Source organism: Aulonocara stuartgranti (genome assembly GCF_965226115.1).
Source record: "Aulonocara stuartgranti genome assembly, chromosome: 6".
In the NCBI taxonomy this organism is placed as follows: domain Eukaryota; kingdom Metazoa; phylum Chordata; class Actinopteri; order Cichliformes; family Cichlidae; genus Aulonocara; species Aulonocara stuartgranti.
The window spans coordinates 32,528,213-32,554,400 of record NC_138944.1 but is presented as its reverse complement, the minus strand read 5'-3'; the positions used below and the strand labels follow the sequence as shown (position 1 = coordinate 32,554,400).

The window sequence follows — 26,188 nt, the reverse complement described above, 5'->3', positions numbered from 1 at the left end:
GTAAGGTGCGGTGAGGTGAAGAAGTCTAAGTCTATTTCCTTCATGTGGTGGTGAAGTTTGAAGGTGAAGGTGAAGTAAAGAAAAAGGGATCTGCTAAAACTCACAAAGATAATAAGAGTAAGACATAAAGTATTCTGGGGTGTTAGGGGATGGCGACTTGAGGACTGGGTGTATCATGAGCTACCTCTGTTGATTTCCCTCCTCTACACTGACAGTATACTGCTTATACTAACTTCATACTAGACAGTGTAACGTTGTTATAGAGGTTGGATTTAGTGAATGAATCTAAGCACCATAAGTTTAAATGCAAATTCATCTACTAGACATCATAGGTTTCATCACAGACAACGATTAGACGGCCTACGGAGAGGAGGTAATGGTACTGTACAAGCAGTGCCTGGAAAATAACCTGTCTCTCAATGTCAGCAAGACAAGAGAAGATATAGAAATGATAGTCAACGGTCACATTTCTATTTATGATTTCTTTATCTATTTATAATAGTGTGTAAATATATATATTTTATATATACTTAGTCTCTTAACATTTTTTACAAAATGTTTAATTTCATAAATATTTTATTTTTTACTATATTTTTTACTGTACTATACTGCTGAGTGATTTGTCTTCAGCTCGTCAAGTACATTTCATTGCAATGTTGACCCTGTGCTAACTTACATATGACAAATAAAACTGAAACTGAAGCTGAACTGAACTTGATGGAACCCACCACTGACCATGAGCACCACAACCAACACAGTGCTTTACTATCAATCCATCACAGTACAACAACCGTACCTTTATCTACTGCACAAAACTTCCCAGTATTTTCATGAAACATTTGAATAAAACAAAGTAGGTATACCTTAGTTTGTTTTGCAGCATGTTTCACAATATGAAAATACATAATGACGACCTTCCATGCAATCTTTAAATCTGCAGTTTATCAAGCATCACTGATAAGTCCGTACCTTTAAATGTTATCTCTCTTCTTCCTCTCTGCTTCTGTCTTTCTTATATCTTTCTCCATCTCTGAGTGCAGTTGTCACACTCTTTTCTCTCTCTGGGAAATACCTGCAAGGACTAGCAGACACAGTCAGCAACAGACTGAACACAAACAGATTGTGTGTTTGCTGGTGTTAGATAGAAACATTGTATTTGAAGTTGCCTGCCTTAAAAAATCTTAGGAGTAAAAAAGTGTTACTCTCGTTATGCTTCCTCATCTTCAGTAGTGCTAGATAGAAGAGGAAGTACTGTCACCACAACTTACAGATACCTGTATTCAGTGTGGATTATTTTAACCCCAGGTAAAAATGCTATAAATGATATAATTGAATAAGGAACATTTGAAACTTCAGTACAAGAGAGAGACGAATGATATTTAGCTTCTTTCAGTGACTGTCTGGCTAAAAATGATGGAAATTTCGTTCACAAATGACAGCAAGTCATCTTGAGCCACAGACAACATCCCTGTCCTTTATTTATCCAGCTAAAAAGTCTCATTGACAATAAAAAAGTATTTTTTAAGGGATATGGCCAAGACACCATCAAAAACATCACCGTTCTATAAAGATATTTTAAGTGGCCGAAAAAAATGATTCATTATCATGTAGGTACAAAAATGCAGACTTACAAAAACAGGTATATTCTTTATTTAATATATATCTAACCTATAAATCATCTTCACTGCACTCTATTCACCAATATAAGCAAAGTCATTACACAATAAAAATACGCAGAAACATAGGAGATTGATTTTTTTGGCAGACGATCGCTTTTTTGCACAGGACTTTTCTCCACAATGTGACTTCTTGGAAATTCTGCCAGGACTGGCCGCATGAAGGACGTGAAGGAGGCAGTAATACAACACAGATGGATGTGAGCTGCCGTTAAACACTAGAGAAGAAGAAGAAGCCGGTAGTGACGCGAAAATGGCGTCCTCCGCTGCCCGGCTGACTACACGCTGGTTAACAGCATCAGTTTCTTCTGGATATCGTAGCGGCCGTTTTCTCACTATTTCATCCGGGAATGGAGGAGTTTGTCCAGCGACCAAATCACAGACACACCGGGCAGGGATAGCGGTTAGCCTGAGCTCTTGGACACGCGGACATGCTGTGACATTGAGAGAACTGACAGGTGGGATAAGTTAGCTAAGTGTCGCAAAACCTGTTTTATATCAGCACGTATTCTAAATGCGATATCCAGCAGCCTGTCTGAAGGTCTAGTTAACAGAGCTTTGTGATGCTGAGAGAGTGAGCGACATTGAAATGCTGCCGTAGTTCTCCACAGTTCTTTAGCCTCCTGTGAGAACCAGTAGCAGTCAGTGCAGTGTGAATGCACCAGTGACACTCTGCACCCATACACACCTTCCTACGGATCAGACCGCCTGTATGGCAGCATCACTTAGTTCTCCATCCCCCTGTTTAGAATAAATGGTGACTGTTCATTTTTAAATGTGCTTCACCAGGACTAGATACTCCCAGGACAACGTTACTAATACCAGGTAGCAACTTCACTTTATCATTGGATGAACTCGACAAAAGTTTGAACTTCTCTCTTAGGGATTCCTCTGTGTTGACATAATGGCAGGATATTGTCTGTGTATTTATCAGCAGCACCTTCAGGCTGCAGATCCTGTGTTTAATGACATCTCTGAGCTGGTTCCAGATCTGCTGACCACTGATCTCACCGTGTTGTTAGACAAAGTCTTTGCTTTGTCACGTGGTATGCTGTCATGCTGGTTGCTCCTGTTAGAAGATGGTCGGATGCGCATGCTTAGCAGCAACACTTGCAGATATTCTTCTCATTTAACTTAACATCTTGTCTACGTTCTTTAATCTGGACATTAACTGATGACCTGTATTTGAACAGTTTTACACTTCACACATTTCATGAATAAACAGATGTTCCTACAAAGTGGTCAGTAAGTCAAGAAGGCTGTATCTAATTTGACAAACAAATATATAATGATAGCTGCAGTGACTACCAGATATACTCAGTCAAAGGAAACTAATGGTCAAAAGTTTCAGTAATTAAATTATTACTTAGCAACTTAACAACTTAGGACTACATGTACAAAAAAATAGTCAATTAGAAGTATTAATTTTAGCTTTAGCAAAATAAACTATACAGTTATACACTGTATTAGTTCTCCTCTTGGATGTAAACCTAAAATAAAATAAAAAACAAATTACTGCGTTTATGTTCAGTTTTAAAGTCTGATTATACACACACACACATACCCACACACAGTGGTTCACACACATTTAGAAAACTCCTCAGAGATATTTGTAAAAAAAAATCTGCACCTCTAATGTCACCATGATATCCTCTTCCTCTGCAGGGGTGAGATGTCCCCATGGGATTAGCTGCTGCTCTTTCCACTCCAGCAGCAGACTAGCAAACAAGCAGGACTTGTATGAAGTCCTGGGCGTCTCCCGCACTGCCTCACAGAAGGAGATCAAGAAGGCTTACTACCAGGTCTCTTAACATGCTCTTGTTAGACTTCTTATATGTGTCATTCCAGTAAAATGAGTAAAACATGCAGTTTTCTTTTGCCTTAAATGCAAGCTTTTCCTTTTCATTTGTCCAGCTGGCAAAGAAGTACCACCCAGACACCAACCCAAATGACCCAGAGGCCAAAGAGAAGTTTGCAAAGCTAGCTGAAGCATATGAGGTAAAAAAAAAAAAAAAAAAAACTCAAAGCAAAACAGTTATATAAATACAAACATCCAACGTAAGTTCATCCCAGAAGCACATTTAGCCTGATATTTATCTGCTTTCTTGCTTCTGTGTGCAGGTGCTGAGTGATGAGCTGAAAAGGAAGCAGTATGACACGTACGGTGCGTCGGGCTTTGACCCGAACCGTGCCGGTGCTGGTCAGCAGCAGTACTACAGGGCTGGGGGCGCCACTATAGATCCCGAGGAGCTCTTCAGGAAGATCTTTGGAGAGTTTACAGGAGGCATGGGCTTCGGAAACATCAACAGCATGTTTGAAGAAAGGCCAGAAGTAAGAGGACGCTGACAACACCATAGCATCGACCTTTTTAGATATGTGATGTTAATTTGATGTGTTTAGTTAAGATTCAGTTTAACATACAGATGTGAGAATTGAACACTGGTTTTTAAATGTTCCCGTCTTTTCCTAGTTTGTGATGGAGCTTACGTTTTCGGAGGCGGCAAAGGGCGTGAATAAGGAGCTGAATGTGAACATTGACGACACGTGCCAGAGGTGTGACGGGAGGGGCAACGAGCCGGGGACAAAGATGTCTCACTGTCACTACTGCAATGGCACAGGGATGGTGAGTTTCCGACCGACGCTCGGCAGCAGGCTCCTCTCAGCACCTGGTTGCACTCGTCAGCTTGTCTGTGTCGCCCCTTGCAGGAGTCGATCAGCACAGGACCCTTCATGATGCGCTCAACATGCCGGCGCTGTGGTGGGAAAGGATCCATCATAAACACGCCCTGCGCCCTGTGCAGAGGTTCAGGCCAGACTAAGAAGAGGCAGACGGTCACTGTGCCCGTACCTGCCGGTAGGTTTCCATCCTGGGTTCTCAAATCCATCAATGTTTTTAATGTGAGAGTTTACCTCTAGTGTTTGTAGCTACTGCTGCTTAAAACGAATAACCTCAAAAGTTTGCGTTTAATAGTCGGTTTTAAAATAGACGACTGCATATATTCCAGGAGTGGACAATGGTCAGACGGTACGAATGTCAGTAGGAACTAAAGAAATCCTCATTACATTCAGAGTAAGTTTTGGTCTCTCAAATTCACTTACTCCTTATTTTACTTGTGAGAGAGCAGTGCAGAGGTTTGATGCGTCGTGTTTGATCTGTGCAGGTTCAGAGGAGCCCGGTGTTCAGACGTAATGGAGTAGACATCCACTCTGATGCCTTCATCTCAATAGCGCAGGCCATCCTGGGAGGCACAGCCACCACACAGGGCCTCTATGAAACTATCAGTATTGTGGTGAGTGTGTGTCGACAGTAATATTCAGAAGGCCAGTCATTTTCAATTATCCTAGTGGGTCACCATGATACTGCAGTTGGGCCACAGGAATAACAGAAATTCAGTTTGAAATTCTTTACACACATGTACGGTTACATATGTGTAGAATTTTACTTGTTTGTAAACAAAGTGAGTAATAGGAGGTGTGTGATAATACTCTAAATTTACTGCTCTTGTATTGAGGTTTGTGTCCCACTTGTTACACGTTGGCCTAAACACTTAGCATATGATTGTGTAGCTTTAGCAGGTTTACAGTCAACAGCCTGCAAATTTTAATGTTTTTGAATAAAGATTTCATGGAAAAGCTCAAGAAAATTTCTCTTCTGTTTGATTAGAGTGAAGATTTCAGATTGGGTGAGCCCCATGGGGCTTTCTGGTCTTTAAGGGGGGCACAGCACTCTTGACTTTGAGAATCTCTGCTTAAGCTAATAAAATGTGTTTTTAGGTAACCTCAATGTGCAAGTGTTTGATATTTATAGTTTGTCTATTGTGTTTTTTTTCTTTTTATTTCTGCAAATTATTAAAGAGTGTAAAGTTTTAATAAAGAGCGGTGCCTGCAGTATTTCTAACTGCCTCTCTCAGATGCCTCACAGGGAGTTTCACTGGAGGAAACCTCTATTTCAAAATGTGTTGGTCGTGTTTTCAGATTCCTGCCGGCTGCCAGGCTGATCAGATCATCAGGCTGCAGGGGAAAGGCATTCGGAGGATAAACAGCTACAGCTACGGAGATCATTATGTTCACATTAAGATCAAAGTGCCCAAGTAAGTTAGTCTGATTGTCCTACAACCAGACATTTTTTGGCAGAATTTTTATTTATTATTTAATTGTTATTACAGAAACATGATAATGTGAATTTTTAAAAAAGTGTAACTTTATTTAGACCCACAAAACTTTTAAATGATGCAGTATCAATAAATTTGTATAAAGGGGTTATAAGAGATTTATGTATATTTTTATTTATGCATGTTTTGTTGTTACATCTTATAAGATGCATTTTTTTGTTAATTTTCTGATATAAATTGGTACTAATCACATGATTCTCTTCACTTTCCTGCAGGAAGTTGACTCGGAGGCAGCGCTCTCTTCTGCTGAGTTATGCAGAGGAAGAGACGGAGGTTCAGGGGACTGTCAGCGGCGTCAGTCCTTCAGGAGGTCAGAACTAAAGCTCAGCTCCATCATAGAGTCAAAGCATGATTTCATAATAATGCGCACATCCATAGAGATAGGTAGTCCAGCCCTTCTGCACTCACCTGATGAAGTGCATGTTATTGTCCAGGAGGGGGCAGCAGCACTTCAGCCACCAGCACAAAGTCAACCGCCTCAGAGGAGGGACAGGACAAGCAGAAGGAGAAAGAGGAGGAGGGAGGCTTCTTCTCCAAACTAAAGAAAATGTTTAGCGGACACTGAGACTGCAGGTTGGAGCTTTAAGTATCTCCTACCATCCCTGATAGAGAGCTAAATGTTGAACACAACAGATATTTATTAACCAGTCTTAATCTGCAGTGTGGTAACCACTTTTTTTTAAATTTTCAGGTAAAAAAAGAAGCAAGCAAAACAATAGTGTAAAGGAAGATGAAAGAATCTACACACCGGTCCTCCACGCCGTCTCCTCTTGCTTTAAAAATCCGGCCAGGAGTAGAAGGAAGAGAGAAGCACAGTGGCATTTGTGTTGACACAGTCACACATTGTTGAACTTGGAGTTGGAGAACGAGTCAGGGCCACCCACATGACGAAATGTAACCACAAGCACAGACAGGTGCTCGGCGGAAAATTTCTTGATGCGCTCACAAATAAACCAGAAAGTGATTTTTGCTTATTTTTCTGTTACCTCTCATCCCTCCTTATTGTCTTTGAAGCTACTCGATGAGGCAGCGCTCCACAGACAGTAGTTCTGTCAAATTGTGTAAGACAACCAGACAACCTTTGAATGTAAATGTGTTACAAGTAAAAACATGTTAAAAGGATTGCAACTGGATAAAGATTGACATGGATTTTTCACATTGGAATTATGTCATGACCTACGTGATGCTATATCACAGCTAAAAGGTTCCCATCAACTTCCAATGTCCTTAAAAATGAAGCATGGCTGTAAATTCTTGGTAAAGCAAAGTCTGAAGTTTGACTCTAGTTACATTGAAATTTTAGGCAGTGTAATAAAAGGAAATGCAGCTATTGCAACTGCAGTAAGCCAGTGATCAGCAGATGATTGCAAGATTGGCTAAGGTAAAAACATTCACTTCAATCAGTGTTACACCCAGACTCCACTACATTTCCATATAATTTCCATACACTGATATAATCTGAGAACAGGTTTAAATTGATATACATTGACCTGTTAAAGAGATCTTCCTGCAACTTAACTTTTCATTTCTGATTTGTTCTATTAAATAAAAATAGGTTAACTTTTACAATTTGGTGATACTTAAAAAATATAATGTGTTTTATTTGTATTGTCTCAGAATTTAATCCCTATTTTTGTCTCATTTAATGTAAAAGTTTTTTTGGGGGGGGGTTGTTCATTTTGTATTTTCATGCTGTCACATTGACAAGATATTAAATATTCTTGAATCAAAATTCTAAGAATATTTTTCAGATGTTTAGCAAGAAACAAATGTGAACCAGGCCTAACCAAAGGCCTAATTAAGTTATGCTCTCTTCCTGGTCAATTGTGCCTGTGCGTGGCAACAACACTAATTTAAATAAAGATTCAATGTTGGAAAATGTTTTTCTTTCTTTTTGAAATTTAAATGTTGAGATTGTAATACCCTGAAACAGCAGCAGATGGCAGCGGCAATGGGTAAGTAAATGAAGAAATGCTCTCACAACAACGCTGAAAGGTCTGCTTTGACACAGGCGCGCTCAGCTTTGTTTGATGTGTTCAGCCACCCACTTCATAACCACGGGCAGTGTCTGAACAGAAGCTTTTGTGAGGGTCATCAGGGACGTTGGCTTCAGACAGGGGCTTTCCAGCTGTTTTCAGTCTCAGTGGTCAGTCCTCACAAACAGGACTGGTGGTGGTGGTGCCAGTTAAATGTATGATATAATATGAAGTCACAGATACATGCAGGACAAGCTGGTGAGTGTGTTCTGCATGCATCCATGTGATAGCATACTTTTGTGCGGGTAAATATCCAGCTTATGCATGGATTTAAATGCTTACCAAAGCAGGTTGCTATAATGATAAATCAATGTTTAAAAGATGGTACAAAGGACAAGGGTGAAAATAATTTTGAAAAATTATTCAATTGCAAGACTTTTTTTTCTTCTCAGTTTGTTCCAAAGTTAAAGGGCACTGATGTCAAAAGCAGATTTTCTTTTTAATCAAGAAGGGCTTCAATTGAGGTTCAAAGGCTGCGCGCTGACTTATGTGGTCAGACCCAGACGTGCTTTAAAAGAATCTTCAAATCTAATATAAAACCAAAAGGCACCTATTAGACAGGATTGCAGTGATGTTCTGTGTGCTAAAACCAATCAGGTGCTGCATCCTGAGCTTGTTGGAGTCAGTAGATCATATCATAAAGGGCAATTTGTTCTACAGAACATGTTACACATGTTACTCTTTTCACATACATTGATTGATTCAGTTTAACTATCAAACCTCATGTACTGAAGCAAGACTGTTGGATCCTACTGTTGCAACTGGTTGACAAAACTCTGATTCCTTGTGTCTTAATGCCTTTTGGGAAATGCTTTTGGGGCTCTTTTCATAATATCTAGATACCTGCAAACCTACACACACCATCCCAAAAGGTTGATTCTGTTCATCTGAACAAAGCATTTTCAGTGGGAGAAACGTTTAATCGCTCATCCAAGTGACTTCTTCAGTCCAGATGAACAGAATCAGCCTTTTGGCATTTACTTACCCAGATGATTGAGCATGCATCAAGACATATATACATCATGTATTCAGGGGCCTGGCTAGATCTTGTTGAAATAAAACTTGAGTTAATTGAGTTAATCTACCCAGTGTGTGTATGTATTGTGCATTGATAAGCCACAACATCAAAATCAACCAGTACATGATGTTCACTCGCTGAGTTTATAAATTTTTGAAAGTTGATTGTGGCCAGAGTGTCAAAAGCTTTAATATTTATGAAAAATCTTGAAGCCTTGAAACCATTTATAGTTTGATTTGAGGACAAGCCTTTAAAGAAAGCCATGAGCCTGGTAAAGAAAAAGGTAAGTGCATGCAACATTTGTGTAAGCATTGAGCTTCCTCCTTCCCTTTAAAGGGATTTTTAGGAGCTTGTAATTTACCACCGTTCCCAGTAATTATGATGTCATTACAACTGTAAATAAACTTTGGCTCACTCATTTGCAGCATGTTGCAATAAATCGGTTGCTCTATTCCGTCTTACTCATCTTACTTGAGGGAGAAAAAATCTCTTCCTCCTTTACCCTCTGCTGATTTTTCTTTCTTTTCTTCTGTCTACAGATTAGACATGAATACGAAATAAATACAAGCTAACCTATGTTTGTATAACCTAAAACTAACCTAAGATACAGAACACAATAAGCACTCAAACTATACAGAAAATGTTCATAAGTTTAAAAAATAGTTTGAAATTATGCCTATATTTCAAATATGTGTCATAGTGAGTTAAAGGAGGACTGTAGTGTTTTTACGTTCAGGTTTTGTTCTGCAACATAACTATTAATGATTTTTATTTTCACTGGCATCAGAAAACATTTTAAAAATGAAAGAAAACACTGACAGACAAATATAATATTACTTTGTACTAATATGTACTTAATATCTATAAAATAAATATGACATTAAGCTCTTTTAAACCGTTATACACATTTAATTGCTTATTTAATTGAATGGATGTTTTTTTCTTAAGAAATAAATAGCCTCTGACATTTTTCAGGCTTTCAAAACAAAGATTTGCACCAAGCTCCAAACAAGTTCCCAAAAGGCTGACAGTTAGTGGACACAAAGCTTTCACTCAGTCGCTTGGTATTCAGATCCACAGCTATATATTATGTTGAATGTTGAATAGCAACATGCAGACAAAAAAGCCCTTTACAACACAGTTAAGTGACAGATTTTGTCCCATACAGCCAGACCTCACAAAAGTCAGTAAAAGGTAATTAAATGTTGGACAGAGTTACCAAATTACAGACATTATTTGACCTTGTCTAGAGTCCATCGAAAAAAGCCAAAAGCTTTACAACCTTTCAGCTATACAAACAGATAAAAGCTCCAGTCTGCCAATCATGTATGACTGACATGTGGCTGCTGGGAGTAAATGAGAAAAGTAAAAATGCATCACAGGGAGTCTTAATTGACTTCTTCCCTCTAGCATTGCAGTAAAAAACACCATCACATCTTCTCACGAGGCAATACAAAAAGGTCAAAAGCAGAGTGCGGTGGGTAATTGGAGTTTTAGGGTCCTCTTGTGCTGCTATTTGCAGGCTGATGGGTAATTATATTTACAACACAACAATGCTGACTGTGTGTGGGCATGAAGATGGTGACTGCGTGCACATTAATGCTGCCTATTTATAATACGAAAACCCTGTCTGGATTAGACGGCATAAATGTATACGAGAGTTTACCTCCCAGCTGGTGACATTTTGTGAGATTTAGTGCGCGCCTTGCCTGGAAGCGACCCATCCTAACCCTGGTTTACCAGGATTATGGTGCTGCTGGTCTGTCCACTGGGAAGTGGGTTTTGTTTTATGTGGAGCGGATTAAGATGGGGATTTGTGTATTTTGTTGCTAGCTGGTTCACTCAAGCTTGAAGATGACCCTCCAGGTTATAGATGCATGGAGCCAGCTCCTTGTCGCTGGAAGAAAGTAAGGTATAGTGTATAACAGGTGGATGGTGCTTGCTGAATAGATAAACAGCATTACATCTTTTCTAACATGGGAGTAAGTTGGATTTTCCACATGTGTTTAGCATTTTTAACTAGCTTGTGACCCACTGAGTCTGGGTTTGTGTCTTCTCCTAGTTTTCAAAACCTGTCACAAACCCCTAAATAGTGTTTGGACTGGTTCTTACTTACTGCTTTTCTACTTGATCACTCAAAGTCCTTTATACAACACGTCACAATAACTTTTTTGGGGTGTAGAGCTTTCTATTTAACATTCGCACTCCAATAAAAACAACTCTGGGTTCATTGCTTTGCCCAACGATACTTTGGATCGAACCATCAACCTTCCAAAGTGGAGATGGCCTGCGCTACCTCCTGAGCAAATAGCCATCCCTATAAACCATTTGACAACCACCAGTCACTTGGAAAAGTGTGAATTTCACAAATAGTTGCAAGTCATTCCTGGAGGTTGCTGTTTGTCACTAGTGTCCACAAAGAGATATGTAGTGCTGTATCAACAACCTCCTAGTGACAGCAGCTTTCTGTAGTGATAAAATATGCAAAGCAGTTCAGATGCAGTGGTGACCAAAGTTATGAGTTACTCACAAATGTCTGACTTATGAGGGATTTTAAGGCTTCAGAATGCCATGTGCTGTATTTTGTACATATCTTATGCTTTTTCACTATCTCGGCGCACAGGCCAACTGCAGAGCAACATGAGCAGCGCTGTAAGGCATCTCTGTAATGCACAAGGACGCTTCATTGCGATGGATGATTGTGTATTAAGGAACTTGAACCTGGTTATGCTCAGCACCAAAAGACCTCACTGCCATTCTTCTGCCATATTAAGGCCTGACCTCTCCCTCCTTGTTTGTTGTAATTCTCTGTATAAAAGTGGCAGCTCCTAAATTCTGCCAAAGTCCAGGATCTAGCTTATGACACGAGTCATCAGCATGCTTTTGGATTGCAAAAGAAGCAGTGAGAGTGAGTAATCCAAATCAGATTAGTCACTGATTCATAATAACCACCTCCAAACTCCAATTTTGTTGTTTTCAGACTGGGAGATATTGGCATTAAGGGACTGGAGTCCATAATCACCAGGGATGGGTCTACACCAAGTAGTGGGCCAACTCAAAGATATTTCATCACTGTTTCAGTAACAATCATTCTCTGGGAGTGCATATGTGTGTAAATATGCGCATGTGTGCAAGCGTGTGGAAGCTAAAGGGTAACTTTGGTTCCAGCCTGTTTCCCATTTCCCCCTCAATCAGAGGAACCTCTCATCCAATTTCACCCTCCCTTTCCTTCCACCCCCATACTCAGCTAATTAGGGTTCCAGATCACTACCACATGTGTGTGTGTCTACGCCTGCGCACGCATGTATATTTATGTCCATCTCAAGGGGTCAAGGAGATGTTCCTTACCTCTCCAACTACTAAAAGGGTGACTCCAGATTTAGTATCAGATTACCAGATTGCCAAATGTTTTCCATATGGTCTTTCCATATCAGTCCAAACCTGGCCCCTGTCCTCCCGCTCTCACCCAACTCCAGCAGCACGGTGACATATAGCACACAAATGGATGACCTCATGACTGGTAATGTTTTTCAGAGATTTGTCTCAGATTTGTAATGATGACTGAGCAGCCTGTTTGCTTTCAACCCAACTACCAATTTGCCTGAATGAAAAACAACACACTTTTTGAGGTTTTTGGTTGATTTACATTCTTGCTGTCAAAAGAGGGATATCGTGGAGAAATCCCAGGTTTCCCGTGGTTGGATGATTATTACAGAAAAACCATTGGCCCCTTTAAGTCAGACAGCCTCTGGGAGACGATGCGTTTAGCCAAAAACACAATGTGCTGAAATGATTTGGAACTGGATCGGAGCAGCTGTGTGTGTGTGTGTGTGTGTGTGTGTGTGTGTGTGTGTGTGTGTGTGTGTGGGTGTGTGTGTGTGGGTGTGTGTGTGTGTGTGTGTGCTCAGTCTACCCTATCACCACTACATACACACTTCTATACCTACAATTAACTCTACATACAAGAGTGATGCAACTGCTTTTTGTTACATAAATTGAAATATGAGTTTAGCTTTCAGCTCTACAAATTACAGTCCTCTCATATTTGATGGCTACTTTCAATATTAGACCCTACAGATTTACATGGGTTCATTTTAGTGTTAGGTATGGAGGATTTCCACAGAATTTGTAAATTGAAGAGAATTGAATGCAGTAGATTTCCTCCATGAATGTGTTGAGCACACATTAGAAAGGAAGAAACATCAAAGCATTTGAAGTGTGTTTAACTGCAGTGGTTTAAATGAAACTGCTTCTGCTTTGAAGTACAGAAGTTTCAAAAGTTTGCCTATTTTTTTCTATTTCATCCACTAAAATTCAAATTCATCTAATCAGTCTGAGCTAATAAACCTTACTTTTGTTTGTGTATCTCAGTGGCCACGATGTACCTGTCCTTACGTATGTACCACATCCCTGCATTTTATATGTACATGTCTATTATTTTACTAAATACACGCCAGCTAATTTTTGCAATCTTTAAATATACATATGAATTACTTGCAATACACAAAGAATGGCAGAAAACTAATGATCTTTTGTGCAAATTATAGCTGTCAAGGACTACAGATGAATGTCAGGAGTAAGGTGAATTTTTTAAGTGCATGCTTTTTTAAAATGCTTTCACATGTGCATAAATGGTTCTGCATGTATCTCTACATCTGCCAGGACCTAAATATCATCAGGCTTACAGTGCCTGAGAGAAGCTGACCAGATTTCGTTGCATCACACACACCAATCATTCTGTTAAGGAAAGTCTCCCCTGCCGTCTCTCCCACACACTTGCTCCTCCAGTCAGGCTCCTCTGGCGGGTTGTGTCTGCCTCATGGCAAACAACCCCAGCTATAAATCACACTGTTTTAGCAGTGTGGTCAGCAACCAGCACAGCATGAAGTACAATTACTAACTGCAGCCACTTATGTTAAATGTAGGAAGTGTGTCATTCGGGTGATTGTGTTTGGAAGTTTCCATGTGTGTTTGAAGAAACAGGGACAGAACAGAGGACAGGTTCATGTCACAAATACTCTCATATGCAGTCTTATCAAATATTTAAATGTTCTCAAAACGTTCATTTGGAAAGTAATGAGTTCTGCTCGAGAAATAAAAAGTGTCCAATAGAGACATATAATATTTATCCTTGTTAACAATCAGTCCATGACTTTTGAGTTTTAATTTAATGAAGTTTATACATATCCAATTTCCATTATTTTTTTTGCAGTACAATCTTAATGCTTTTTATTTACTCCCTCATACTCACCTGCTCAATTTCAAATTTAGTTATGTCATATTTTTGCCTTTTTTTTCTACTTTTCCCCATTCTTCATGGTAAGTAAAACTGGTGTGGGATTCCACTGAGAGCACCTGCGTGTTTGAATAAAATACAGACACAGGTGCCAGTACTTGGTTAACATATTACAAGAAGTAGTAGTTGTTATGGAACAGGAAGACTCACTTTGTTGTAAAAAGGAGATGCAGAAAGTCATTCACAGCCATTAGGCTTTTCAATTCTCACACAGAAAGCAGATGAGCCGTATCAGACTATATGAATTTAAATTTCCTTTGATTTTTACTCTACTTGGGGCTGACCCCACCAATGGTGCCACTGCCAAAACGTTTAACTACCTGTGAACTATTACACCATTGTACATCTGCTTACAGTGCTCTAAAAGTTTTTTGGGGTTTTTTGTGCCCTCCAACAACATTTGCTCACTCTTCTTCTCCAGGTTGGCTCCTTATCCCCACCTAAAATTCAAGTTGAAAGGCCACCATTTTTAATTATCTCGGGGACTTCAGAATGGTAAACATTACTTCCACTGAGTCATCAAAAAGTAGCAGTGGAAAAAAAATTTGAACGAGATAACAGACAAATTACATTAGGCCAGGTTTTTGCTTTCTTTGGAGAACTATTTGGTTAAGGTTCATATTCCAGGATCTCAAGCCTAGTCATTTGAGGTGAAATTGCAACACATCCATTTTAAGTCAGCATACTGTGTGCATTACAAATGGATAAAAGACTCAGCAGAAGAGTGTGGAGGGCCACAAATGCCAAACTGACTTAACTAAATCCATCGTTACATACTTAAATAACGCCGTCATTAATGAATAAATAATTATAATAGAATAATAATTAATTAATTAAATATATAAATAATTTAACATCAATTGATTTCATGTAAAACATTTTCAAAAAGTATTTATTTCCGATTTTTAGTCATTAAAATCTTCTTTTGTTATTAGTAATTTGTTTTGGCATTTGTGGCCCTCCATAGCAACCAGCTGTCAGCAGAATATTTATTTGCGACTAATGCACACATCCTATCCAAGCAGATCTAGAAATTCCCCACGTCCACAGTTCAATGCTTACATGAAGTTCTGTTTATGCTCTGTGAAACTCTATAAGCGCTCAGAATGTTTTTTATGAGCATAAGTTTACTTTGTTTATTGCTCTGGCTACATACAATTCAAGCAGATAGACAAGCTCTAAATGTCTTTTGGCAGCTGCCTATGCCAGATACAAAAAAATAACAGACGCCAATAAATGCTGTGACTTGGCAGGTGGGGTCTGTATGAGTTAGCCTCTCTGCAACGAGCCAGAACTGCTCTGTTGGGGTAGAAACACAGCCCCACCCAGTATAACTATCCCCATGCTGCAGGTGTGGTTCCATTAAAGTGTCAATGAACAGTGCGAGTAAATTGCCTTTATTAAACCAGGAAAGTTCATTAAAAAGACATTTTTTATAATAATAGTCTGGCAGGAAGCAACATATTTCCTGGAGTAGTGAGGACAAGGGAGCAAAAAAAAAAAAAAAGATAACAACAGTAACACCATTCAAACAAAAACACAACACAGGACTAAAAGTAATTTTTTCTTCTTTCTTATTTTCAGATACAGATGCTTGTTTTTATTTATTTGCCAAAATGGAATGGACATTTTTTAAAAGGGTGGAAAAATAATGTAGTCTGCTTTGAGTTTATGTTTGCTGAAATGAGCAAATTTGATATCAGATTGTTGTGACAACTATGTCTCCAGCAGCAGTATTGTTGATGGTTTATGGGAAAATATTTCATTCAGAATTGTGACTGATTCCAGTTTCCACTTCTCATCTTTATAGCGGGAGAAGCAATCTAAGCAAAAATGCCCAGCTCTTCCAGGGGGACACTGGGGCATTCCCAAGTCAACTGATAAACATAATCTCTTCTGCATTATGTCATTATGCTATCTCTTCTCCTCACAGAAGGGCATGCCCAAAACACCTAGCCTTGGACGCATCCTGGCCAGAAGATCAAACCACCTCAACTCAGTGAACTCCATCATCTGTAAAAAGCAGAGATCCTCTGTCCACCATCCCTTGGCTACCCCTAGGAACTAATGTCCATACAATTTCTCCACAAAATCAGTGACAAAGCATAGCCCAGTTTAGTCAAACACCAACAGGAAACAAGACTGACTTCCTTACTTTGCAATGCAAATCAAGCTCTTATTATCGTTGTACAGAATAGACAGAATAGACCTCAACAAGGGGCCTGATACCCCATACTTTGTAAGCACTCCCCACTGGACACCTAAAGGGATATGGATGAATGCCTTCTCCAAATCTGTAAAACACATGTAGACTTATTGGGCAACCCAAATTCCCTCTCAAATATCCTAGAGTGGTTAGATACTGTAGCTGGTGTGTTTCACAAGCTGGACAAACACCACCGTGTTGTTCCTAACTTTGACTACATTTTCAGATTAAAAGTTAAATGTTACCTCATGAAAATTAAGCATTACTTCATTTTTTTTAAAATATTCGTCATCAGTGGTGAAGTGGAACACTCAACTCCAGCAGTGCAACATGAGACCAGGTAAACACAAGATTTTCATCTAATATTTACCTCCATGTAGATTTGTAACACTTGCTCTGGAATAGCCATCTAACCAAACACTATGCATTAGAGTAGCTGATTTTTTTTATGTTATTTTATGTTTAGACTTTGATTAGTGAAGATATTGTAGTCTCCAGTGTTTATATGCCTGAGAATATGGCAAGCTATAGCTATAGAAAATGATTAGCATAAACAGATGCCATCTGTTACAGTTTTGAGTAAGACTCCAGCACGGATTTGGATATTACCTTAATATAGAGCCTGGGAGTTCTTAGAAACTGTGCAGAGCTCGAAAGAAAACACTCAAAAGCCATGTTTTTCAAAAAAAGAAAGCCATCTCTGTCTATTTCAGTAAAAACATCGCTCTGTTTTGGGTTTACTCCATTTCCTTGTGATAATTATTGGATTTAGAGTGAAGTAGTGTGCCAGTTTAACCAACACTTTGCTGCCTTGGTTTCAGAACGGGTGGGAATCTTTCTCAATTTGCCCTCACTTTGTTTTAATTACAGGAACACGCAAGCACAAAGAGACAAGTGGCCTATAATTACTTGGGACAGAAATAGAGTTACGCTGTGTTATTGTGAATAGATTACTTAAGACAAAGGTGTCAGAATGCCTAGTCAAAATACACTTCTCCTACTTTCTCATTTTGGTGTCTAAACTCTGTCATTTGGTGGTCAGGCATGTATGAATGTTTAAGTTGCTGACAGAGACGCAGACTCAGATTCAATTTGTCAGTTTGTCACAGTTTAGGGAAGGGTGCAGCTTTTAGCTCATACAGTAACCGTGATTTTGGCTAAATCTCTGTGTCTCAGTTCTTAAATTATCTCTCTTCTAAAGTGCAAAAATGACCACCGTTTTTCTATTTTATTGACTCTCAAATACGTTTCTTTCTTAATAAACATTTTATACCTTCAACACTTACAGCACTGCTTCTTTATATAAGAAAGTTGTGCCCACGTCTCCAATTTATTTGTACTCAACGTTCTCACATTTTGGATTAGATTTGGATAAAGTGCAGCGTTCATGGCCGTGGGAATTATACATGATGTAACAGGACAGTGTGGCCTGGGACAACCTTGGGACCCTTAAAATGACCTCTTACCTCTGACTTGTGGTGTCTTTAATAGTCATACATCATGGACTATAGTTAGTGGAAAAAAATCTAGGCTCACCAGCCCACATCAGTCACTTCCAGCGGCGACTGCAGTTTTATCATTGATGAATATGTACATGAACTCTAAGCAATATTTTAACTAAACACACACCCTTAAAATCACACACACAGGAGTGACATTAAAATCTGTGAAGCTGCTTTGTGTATTTAAGACTGCATAACAACCACTTGGTCTGTTAAGTGACAGTTGGCACCAAAAGTACACCATTGATGTTCCAAGGTGCTTTATCTTGTAGGGTAAAGACCCTACAATAATACAAAGAAAACAGAAACCCCCGCGATCATATAACCCCCCTATGAGCAAGTGCTTTGGTGACAGTGGGAAGGAAAAACTCCCTTTAAAACAGGAATAAACGTCCAGCAGAATCATTATACATGTTTTTTATAATCATCAGCGTAACTTTGTGCTGAACATTGGGGATCTCTGTCTAAATAAATAAATAAATTGGGTAAATTCACAGATGATTAAACATGCAACTTTTTTGCTGGTAATACCTGAAATGAGTAAAGAAAATCAACTGCCTATTTATGCAAGATAATTCATAATTTTATTGGTTATTGTCATAACCCCCCTAACCCCCTTGGAAATTACGCCCCTGAGAACAAGGCTCAGGGCATCTGCCAAAACTGGTTTTGGTTAGAGGAGGAAGACAGGCTAAAAGACATGCTGTGGAAGACAGCCAGAGATGAATAATAACTAATAATTAAATGCAGAGAGGTGTATACACATATTGTGAGTGAAAAAGGTGACTGAAGAAGAGACGCTCAATGATTCATGGGAATCCCCAGCAGCCTTGACCTATTGCAGGATTGAACCCTAAATGAGCCTGTAGTATGAATGGGAAGTGCTCTAATAGGGCAATATGATAATATAAGGTCATTAAGATTAAGATGGGGACTGATTACTAACAACCTTGTATGTGAGGAATAGGATTTTAAATTAAATTCTCAATTTAACAGGGAGCCAATGATGAGAAGTCAATATAGGAGAAATATGCTCTCTCTTTGTAGACCCTGTCAGTACTCTTACTGCAGCATTTTGGATCAACTGAACACTTTTCAGGGAGTCTTTAGGACATCCTGATAATTACAAATTACAGTAAGCAAGCCTGGCTCAAGCAGGGAAAATGTATGCTATGCCCTGGGAAAGCATGTATAATGTAAATGGAATTGGTCCTAGCAGAACCCTGTGGAATGGTTTCATCACCCACCTACCACCCAACTGTGAAATGATCTCAGGAGTTATGATAAATATAAAAGTGTACTTTCATTTGGAGTGATGATTTCTTTTTTATTTCATTTTTATTTGTTGTGTTAAATACACCAAAGGCCTAAAAAACAGTTTCATGTGTTAGTTGTATGAGCAAATCTGTAGGCCCAAACTTTTCCATGGCCTGTTTTTTATACAGCTGTGAATTATTAATGTCAAATCACCAGCAACACTTGTAGTATAAAGAACAGCTTTATTACTTCAGCACATTTCAACATATGATCTTCATCAGGGACAGAGTAGGAAAAAAATTAGTTTATTGTCATGATACAATTAATTTCCTATTTTCTTCAATTCAATTTCATTTTATTTATGCAGCCCCAAATCACAGCTGCCTCAAGGTGCATAATATATTAATTTCTTAATATGTATAGTTCTAGTCTTATATATACACTGCATATGACATTAGTCACTGCCCAACTGGCCTTGCATGGTCAGTACATTTATCCACCAATGGAGAACCAGTGAGTCAGGGTTGGGCAACTCCAGGCCTCGAGGGCCAGTGTCCTGCAGGTTTTAGATATCACCCTGGGTCAACACACCTGAATCACGTGATTAGTTCGTTACCTGGAGAACTTCAGGATATGTTGAGGAGGTCATTTAGCCATTTGAATCAGCTGTGTTGGCTCAAACACATCTAAAACCTGCAGGACGCCGGCCCTCGAGGCCTGGAGTTGCCCAACCATGCCGTAAGTGCTTCATTGTGGATAAATCTACTGGATGCATATGAGTGGTTGTTTATACTCTTATTGTATTTAAAGTACTGTCTGCAACATTTTGTTAAATCTGATGAAGCAACACTCCAAAATATGTCGGTCAGGTAATAAAGGTGTTCTTTACATTACAAGGGTTGGTGGAGCTTTAGACTCATGCGCTTCTCCATGCACCTAGGAATTGGGTTAAGTTTTACCAGAAATCTCCACTTTGTTTTCCTGTACCAATTACTCAAGAAGAGTTCCTGTTTTATGTTATCTCACATACCACAAAACAGGGATGTTAATTATTTACTGGATCCTTCCATCTATTGACAATCAAAACTTAAAATCATTTCAATCTACTCACAAGTCTGTCTGTTCAAGGCTACAGGTTCAGCTTTTATAAACAATTTATTTATGCTTTATTCTCAGGACTGACCCGAAGCTCAATTTAAGTGTAACGGCAATTGTCTGTTGTGTGTTATCCATTCACAGGAAGGATATCATCAAGAAATAAAATCATAAAAAAACGTGTGACTCAAACCTTACTGTATCTCTACATTCCACTTTGGGATAAATAAATCAAACAGTAAATGCTAAAATGCCATGAGGCTAGTTTTTGGCATCTGCCTTCCATGACCGTACTGTTTAGACTGGTGTAACTGCTGGTGCATCATCGCCTCTTCAGTGACTGTGCCACAGAAAACACAAGCACTCGTGGCTTTGTTGTTTAAAATAGAGTGTGTGTGTATGTTTGTGTAGGCATGTGTGTGAGATTCTTACTTAAGTCCACTTAACATGTCAGTGGCTTAAATGGAGGGTGTGAGTGTTTCCAGGTTGTAGGCTTCCCACTGTTGACTTCAACAAAATGCGTTTCTGTCTGTGCAGTATGAGTTGAGGTCAAGAGGGTCCTGCTCTCCTTCTCCTCTCCTGTCAGCTTTACAGAGCTCTGCAGAGCGCTTGCACAGATTTTGTTTGGGTGATCCATACACAGATGTTGACACTGTGGTGTAAACACAGCTAAAACCGAGGATCAAGATCAGGTCCTGTGATGGAGACGAGCTGGTGAGCTGTGAGAGACTTTGTGTGCTTCAGTTAAAACTGAGTGTACAGACATGCTTCACATTTGTAGCTAAACCAATTCACACCTGGGAGCTACTATACTGTGGCCAAATGAGCCACTCCACTCCACAGTTTTTGAACTTTAAGTGCCTTGGTCAAGGGGAAATGGACCTTAGCTATTAAAAAAGTCAGAGGGCAACATACTGAGTCAGCAGATCCCCACCACGGGTTCTACAAGCTTCTATAAACTCATAGTTTGGTGTTGTAATAACAATTTTAGATAGTTGTTTTAGTGCTTGTGGTATTTTTGAGTTGTAGCTCCAAACTTAATTTTGTTGTCTTGTTGGTAGAGACACTGGGTTTTAGTTCTTCTGATGTTACTGAGTTTGGTGAGTCTAGTGGTGAGTTTTTATTCCATTTGTTGGGTTTTAGTTCCAGGTTTGAGTTTACCTTGAGCACGTCTCACTCTTGTCCTGCTTTGCCTTATTTTTGCATTAGTGCCTTAGGGTAAGTAATTGGTATTTGTAATATTTTAAAAAAAGATTCTTGCTGAAGCATAAACTGTCTGATAGAATACAGAGAGATCTATCAGAAAATTACACAACTGCTTACTTGTGCTATAACTGTAATAAAGACTTGCCTAATAATTGTATTCTGCAAATTGCAAGTATTACTGTCTTACTTACTAGGTCTTATGTTACTAGGTCTTATTTAATATACATGACATTGCTACTCTAAATATTGGCTCTATTTGGAGTAAAAGAGATGACTAGATATGCTTAAGAGTGAACCTACCTTGAAATTAAGTTTATAAGTTAGAGCCAGTCTTTGCTTGTGATGCAAGAAAAAAATAAAAAATAAAAACACTAAATGCTTAGGCTTCATTCTCACAGGCCAAAAGACAGCAACCCTGTAACAACCTTCGTTCATCATAGAAAAAAGGATATTTCACAGTGGTTGCTGGAGGTTTTTCTGCAAACACTTGCTAAATAACCACCCAGCATTAGTGAAACTGTGAGAAGTTACTTCAAAGTAAAGGTTGTGCCTTACCCTGAAGCCAACAAAAGGCAAATTCAAAGAAGTTTTGATACACTACTGTTTACTTCTTTGTACTTGGTTTCACCTACAGCAGTTCCTACTGCCCCCAAAAATCAACCACTCACCAACCAAACAGGAATATATATTTTTCCATGACAGGGGATGGTTACCAGTCGGTCACTGACCTGTGTAACTGAGGCTTTAGCATTTTCACAGCAACGATCAGTAACCACTCATAAATATATACTCATTTTTCCTTGCTGTGCCTTCCAGTGGTTCCCAACTGTTTAGGCCTGTCTTGCTTAGGGTCTTCAAATTAGGTTTCAAAGGCTGTGTCATTTTAGCTTCTATTTTCAAACTTTCCCTTTGATATTAGTGGTTGTATGTACAAAACTTTCCTATGGATTAAGCCATTAAGGCTTGTGTGTGTTTCATGTTACTTCTAAACGCATTCTTTTATTTATATTATTTGAACATCTGATTGCTTTTGGTAGAAACCTAAGATCAGTCAATGACTCTTGAATCACAGTGGATAAAAACCCCAAATTGAGTAAGTACAATAAACTGGAATTTGAAAAAAAAAAGTCATTTGCTTCGAACTGTCTCAAAAAGATGTACTATTTGATTAGTGTATATATATCGTGACTAGCATGTACTAGCATGTTTGCAATGTTGTAGCTGTGATGTTCTAAAGACTTTAAAACTGAATTGTTGCACATTAACCTATAACAATAAAACTACAAACCCTATAAAACTAAATTTAATCAACAATTTCCATCACAGTTTCTCATTAATGTCTCTGATGGATGGACGGGTAGTCGGGTTATTATGTAGGAGATTCTTAATTTTGAGTTATTCCCACAGGGCTCTGACTAACTGAAATTAATGTCTGAACAAATCTTTTTGAATCAGAGGTGTTTACCATTATTTGACTCATCATCATATTGCTTAGAACTAGGTCTTCGTATTTTTGTTTGCCTTGCCCTCTTGGTGATTTTGCACTGCCAACTGTCTGTCTCTCCTGAGACTGTAGTCAGTTCTGTGAAGTTCAAAGTTTGATCTTGTCTTTGTCAACATAGGTCAGGTGTGGGTTGTTTTCATCCATGATTTACAGAGTGCTGTACGGGTTTCAGCAGTTAGTCCATTTACACGTTTACATGGTTGGGTCTCTGCCTCTCAGTCCCTAGTTTGTGCTCACTCAACCCAAGGTGTGGCCACCTCATGGGCCCTTTCTGTAATTTGTGCAGATGTGACATGGTCATTTGTGTCCCCCTTTTCCAGACTCCACTCACTTAATACTGTAGTCAGCCTGTCTTTTGGAGAGCAGGTGCTGGTGCGTCTTGATGGAATCCAACTGGGCAATATCTTCAGTCTTTTCAGAGCAGTCATCCCATTCAGATTTTGTCCTGGCATCATGTAGGATCTTCACTGGCTCCAGCCTTGCATTTTTTAGGCTGACAACCCTTCAGCCCTACTGGGCTGCACCTAAGGTGTGCAACGCATACATATGGAATATTCGCGCCTATCCGAATACCGTATTCGGGTTCGCCTCCACCCCTAGTGCATATGTGCTTTATAAGTGATGGGGTGTGGCAGTCAAACTGCAGTGTCTTAAAGAAGTATCCACAGGCCATGGATATGTGACAGAGAGACAGTTTCTCATTCAGAGAAGCACTTTCACCTCTTTTTTCAAACAAGACTCATGAAGACAAGATAAAGATTGGAACCTTACAGGAATGACCACAGCCTGAGGAGAAAGAACAAAGACAATGAGAATAAGCAGCAGTGGTACATAAATGGTCCTCAACAATATGACACTGGGCCTCAAGAGGCGATAGGTTTTCACCAGAACTCTGACTTTCTGTTTCTAATTTCACCATCTCACTGTTTCATTTACAAGTGCTGCTATTGCGAAATGAGAATAGCAGACATTACCACACTTTCCTCAAACAAAAGAGACTGGTGAGCACTGACACTGCTTTATGGCATAAAAGTTATGATAGCGATCTCAGTCCAACAGTGCTTCCTCAAGAAGAGAAAAAAAGGGTTATTTTTGTCCTGTTTATGCTGTACATAAACTTTTATGTGTTTTTATTTGTATTGTTAACACATAAAATTATCACAGATGACCCTACACATGCATGCATGAAAAATCTGCTTAGCTGCAGTGTGAGAGTGTGCGTGTGTTCAAGCTATGCAGAGTCTGCTTGAAACACTCCTCATAGCTTTGATGCTTTGCTGGCAGGAGGGATAGAGCCTGTTCTTGGACAACAGAGGACGAGGGGAGGCAGGCGGCCAGAGAAAAAGTTCTGGAAATAGCCTGATGTTTCAAAATTTCCCCACCGCCTCTGCTGCTCTGCTTTAGGGATTGTTAAGTGAAAGAGGAGAACGTGGAGTAGGTGGGTAAGATAAGAAAAATGTGACAGCTCCTGAGTGACTGGCTGAGTAGGAGTGTGAGATTTGTGAAGAAAGAAAGAAAGAAAGAAAGAAAGAAAGAAAGAAAGAAAGAAAGAAAGAAAGAAAGAAAGAAAGAAAGAAAGAAAGAAAGAAAGAAAGGATAGTACTGTGTGGACAAAGGAAAGTGTGTTTCAACAGTCTTCATCGCCTTTATAGAACTTAAGAGTTCATACATGTTTACAGATTCTAGTATACCTGTTCTTTAGGCAAACTCGTGTAATTTGCAAAACCACTCAACTTACTTATAAATAATCAGACACGTAGGTTTGCGCTTGATTCTGAGATTGCACTAGGTTCCCAGATCACAGTCCACAAACAGAATCAATATGCTGTAATTTTAAACCATGATACAATGATACAACAATGATAATTTCAAATGTAAACATAATTGGACATTACCCAATAAGCAGCACCCAATAAACTCTTGCATCTGATTTTTGTACAGTCCGTTTCCTTTTCTCTTTCTCTGTGGATTTGTGCTTGTTGTTACCAGAGTGTTCACTTCAAGTATCTGAGTATCAACCTAATTTAATTCCGCTTACTCCTCTTCTCTAAGGGCACAGGGGTAGTATGTTCTTTACATCTCTTCTGCTTTTCCATGCTGTCAAACATAATTCTGTTATCATCACTCTTCCACAGTAATTTTCTTTCCTGAGCAAATCATCCTGTACTTCTGTACTTCTGTACTTCATACTGTATTCCATGCGCTTTCAATCTTAGGGTTACTCTATCATTCTGCTTTTCATCCCACCTCCATCCTATCTCCACCTTATCCTTATCAGTTAGAGGGGGAGTCCCCTCCTACTTTATGAAACTCTGCTTTGTTATGCACTTTCATAAATAATTAATTTTTTATTGTCTGCATTTATCGTCTGTATGGATTTATACTGTACTGACTTAGAAGTCACTTAGCTTAATTAGCACAAATAAAGAAATGGAGAAGAAAAAACAAACTAGCTTTGTACAAAGGTAGCAACGCCTTTTTGGATAAGTTTGTAGAGCTCAGTAATTGTTACATTGTGTTCCATTTAGTCAATCAATTCAAAATCAGAACCATGAAAGATACACATTGTGCAGAATTATGTGCCAAACTATTTCTTGGCTGACTAAGCTAAACAAATTAGTTATACAGACCCAGAATGTTCTCTGTGCACTTTAATTGCTCAGTTCATAATTAAAATTGAATTACTTGCATTTTAGATTTGACAGCAGTGGTAGGAGAATCATGGACAAGAAAAGTAATGATGATTGCGAATGTTGGAAAATGCATCATCCTCTGTACAAGCTTTTATCTGTGCAAATTTGAAAATATACAATATATATATATATATACACCTCACACACATATACATATATGTGTGTGAGGTACACAAAAAGAAAACAGCTATTCTAAATGTGCATAGAGATGTGGAAAAGACAGACAAATAGCAAATGAGAGAGGAGAAAAAATGTGCGGCATAGTAGAAACAGAGGGAGGTTTATTTCCCTTGTGTTGTTACAGCTGTGGTAAAGCAGAAAGCGAGTCATCACCACATATTAACATCTTGCTGCACCGGGCCTCTATATGCTAGAGGTTCTGATGAGCATGACAGCTCATGAGGAAAGAAACACACTGTTTACAGTTTGTTTATGCAGTGCACATTCCACTGTCCCTGCAGTGGAAGGCTTTGGCTTTGTAAATTGAGTGTGCAGAGGATACATGTTAATTACTCACTGTGATGACA

General features: G+C 39.0%; 1 protein-coding gene across 1 annotated transcript; it reads left to right on the top strand.

The window, feature by feature from the left end:
- The first annotated feature begins 1,889 nt into the window (after positions 1 to 1,889).
- On the top strand, positions 1,890 to 7,727 carry LOC309708625 (dnaJ homolog subfamily A member 3, mitochondrial-like). The gene is made up of 12 exons (XM_082536838.1): positions 1,890 to 2,134; positions 3,342 to 3,478; positions 3,591 to 3,674; positions 3,798 to 4,007; positions 4,147 to 4,299; positions 4,383 to 4,530; positions 4,682 to 4,746; positions 4,838 to 4,966; positions 5,652 to 5,767; positions 6,064 to 6,158; positions 6,283 to 6,421; positions 6,540 to 7,727. The coding sequence occupies exons 1-11, from the start codon at positions 1,930 to 1,932 to the stop codon at positions 6,411 to 6,413; spliced, it is 1,473 nt and encodes a 490-aa protein (XP_082392964.1). The 5' UTR covers positions 1,890 to 1,929; the 3' UTR covers positions 6,414 to 6,421; positions 6,540 to 7,727.
- Positions 7,728 to 26,188: the final 18,461 nt, after the last annotated feature.

What these genes read in the sequence shown, in the direction of transcription:
- LOC309708625 (XM_082536838.1), top strand. Translation starts at nt 1,930, where the DNA reads ATGGCGTCCTCCGCTGCCCGGCTGACTACACGCTGGTTAACAGCATCA. An exon ending in TCAAGAAGGCTTACTACCAG is followed by an intron (nt 3,479 to 3,590) that starts GTCTCTTAACAT and finishes TCATTTGTCCAG; the next exon opens with CTGGCAAAGAAGTACCACCC. An exon ending in ATGAAACTATCAGTATTGTG is followed by an intron (nt 4,967 to 5,651) that starts GTGAGTGTGTGT and finishes TCGTGTTTTCAG; the next exon opens with ATTCCTGCCGGCTGCCAGGC.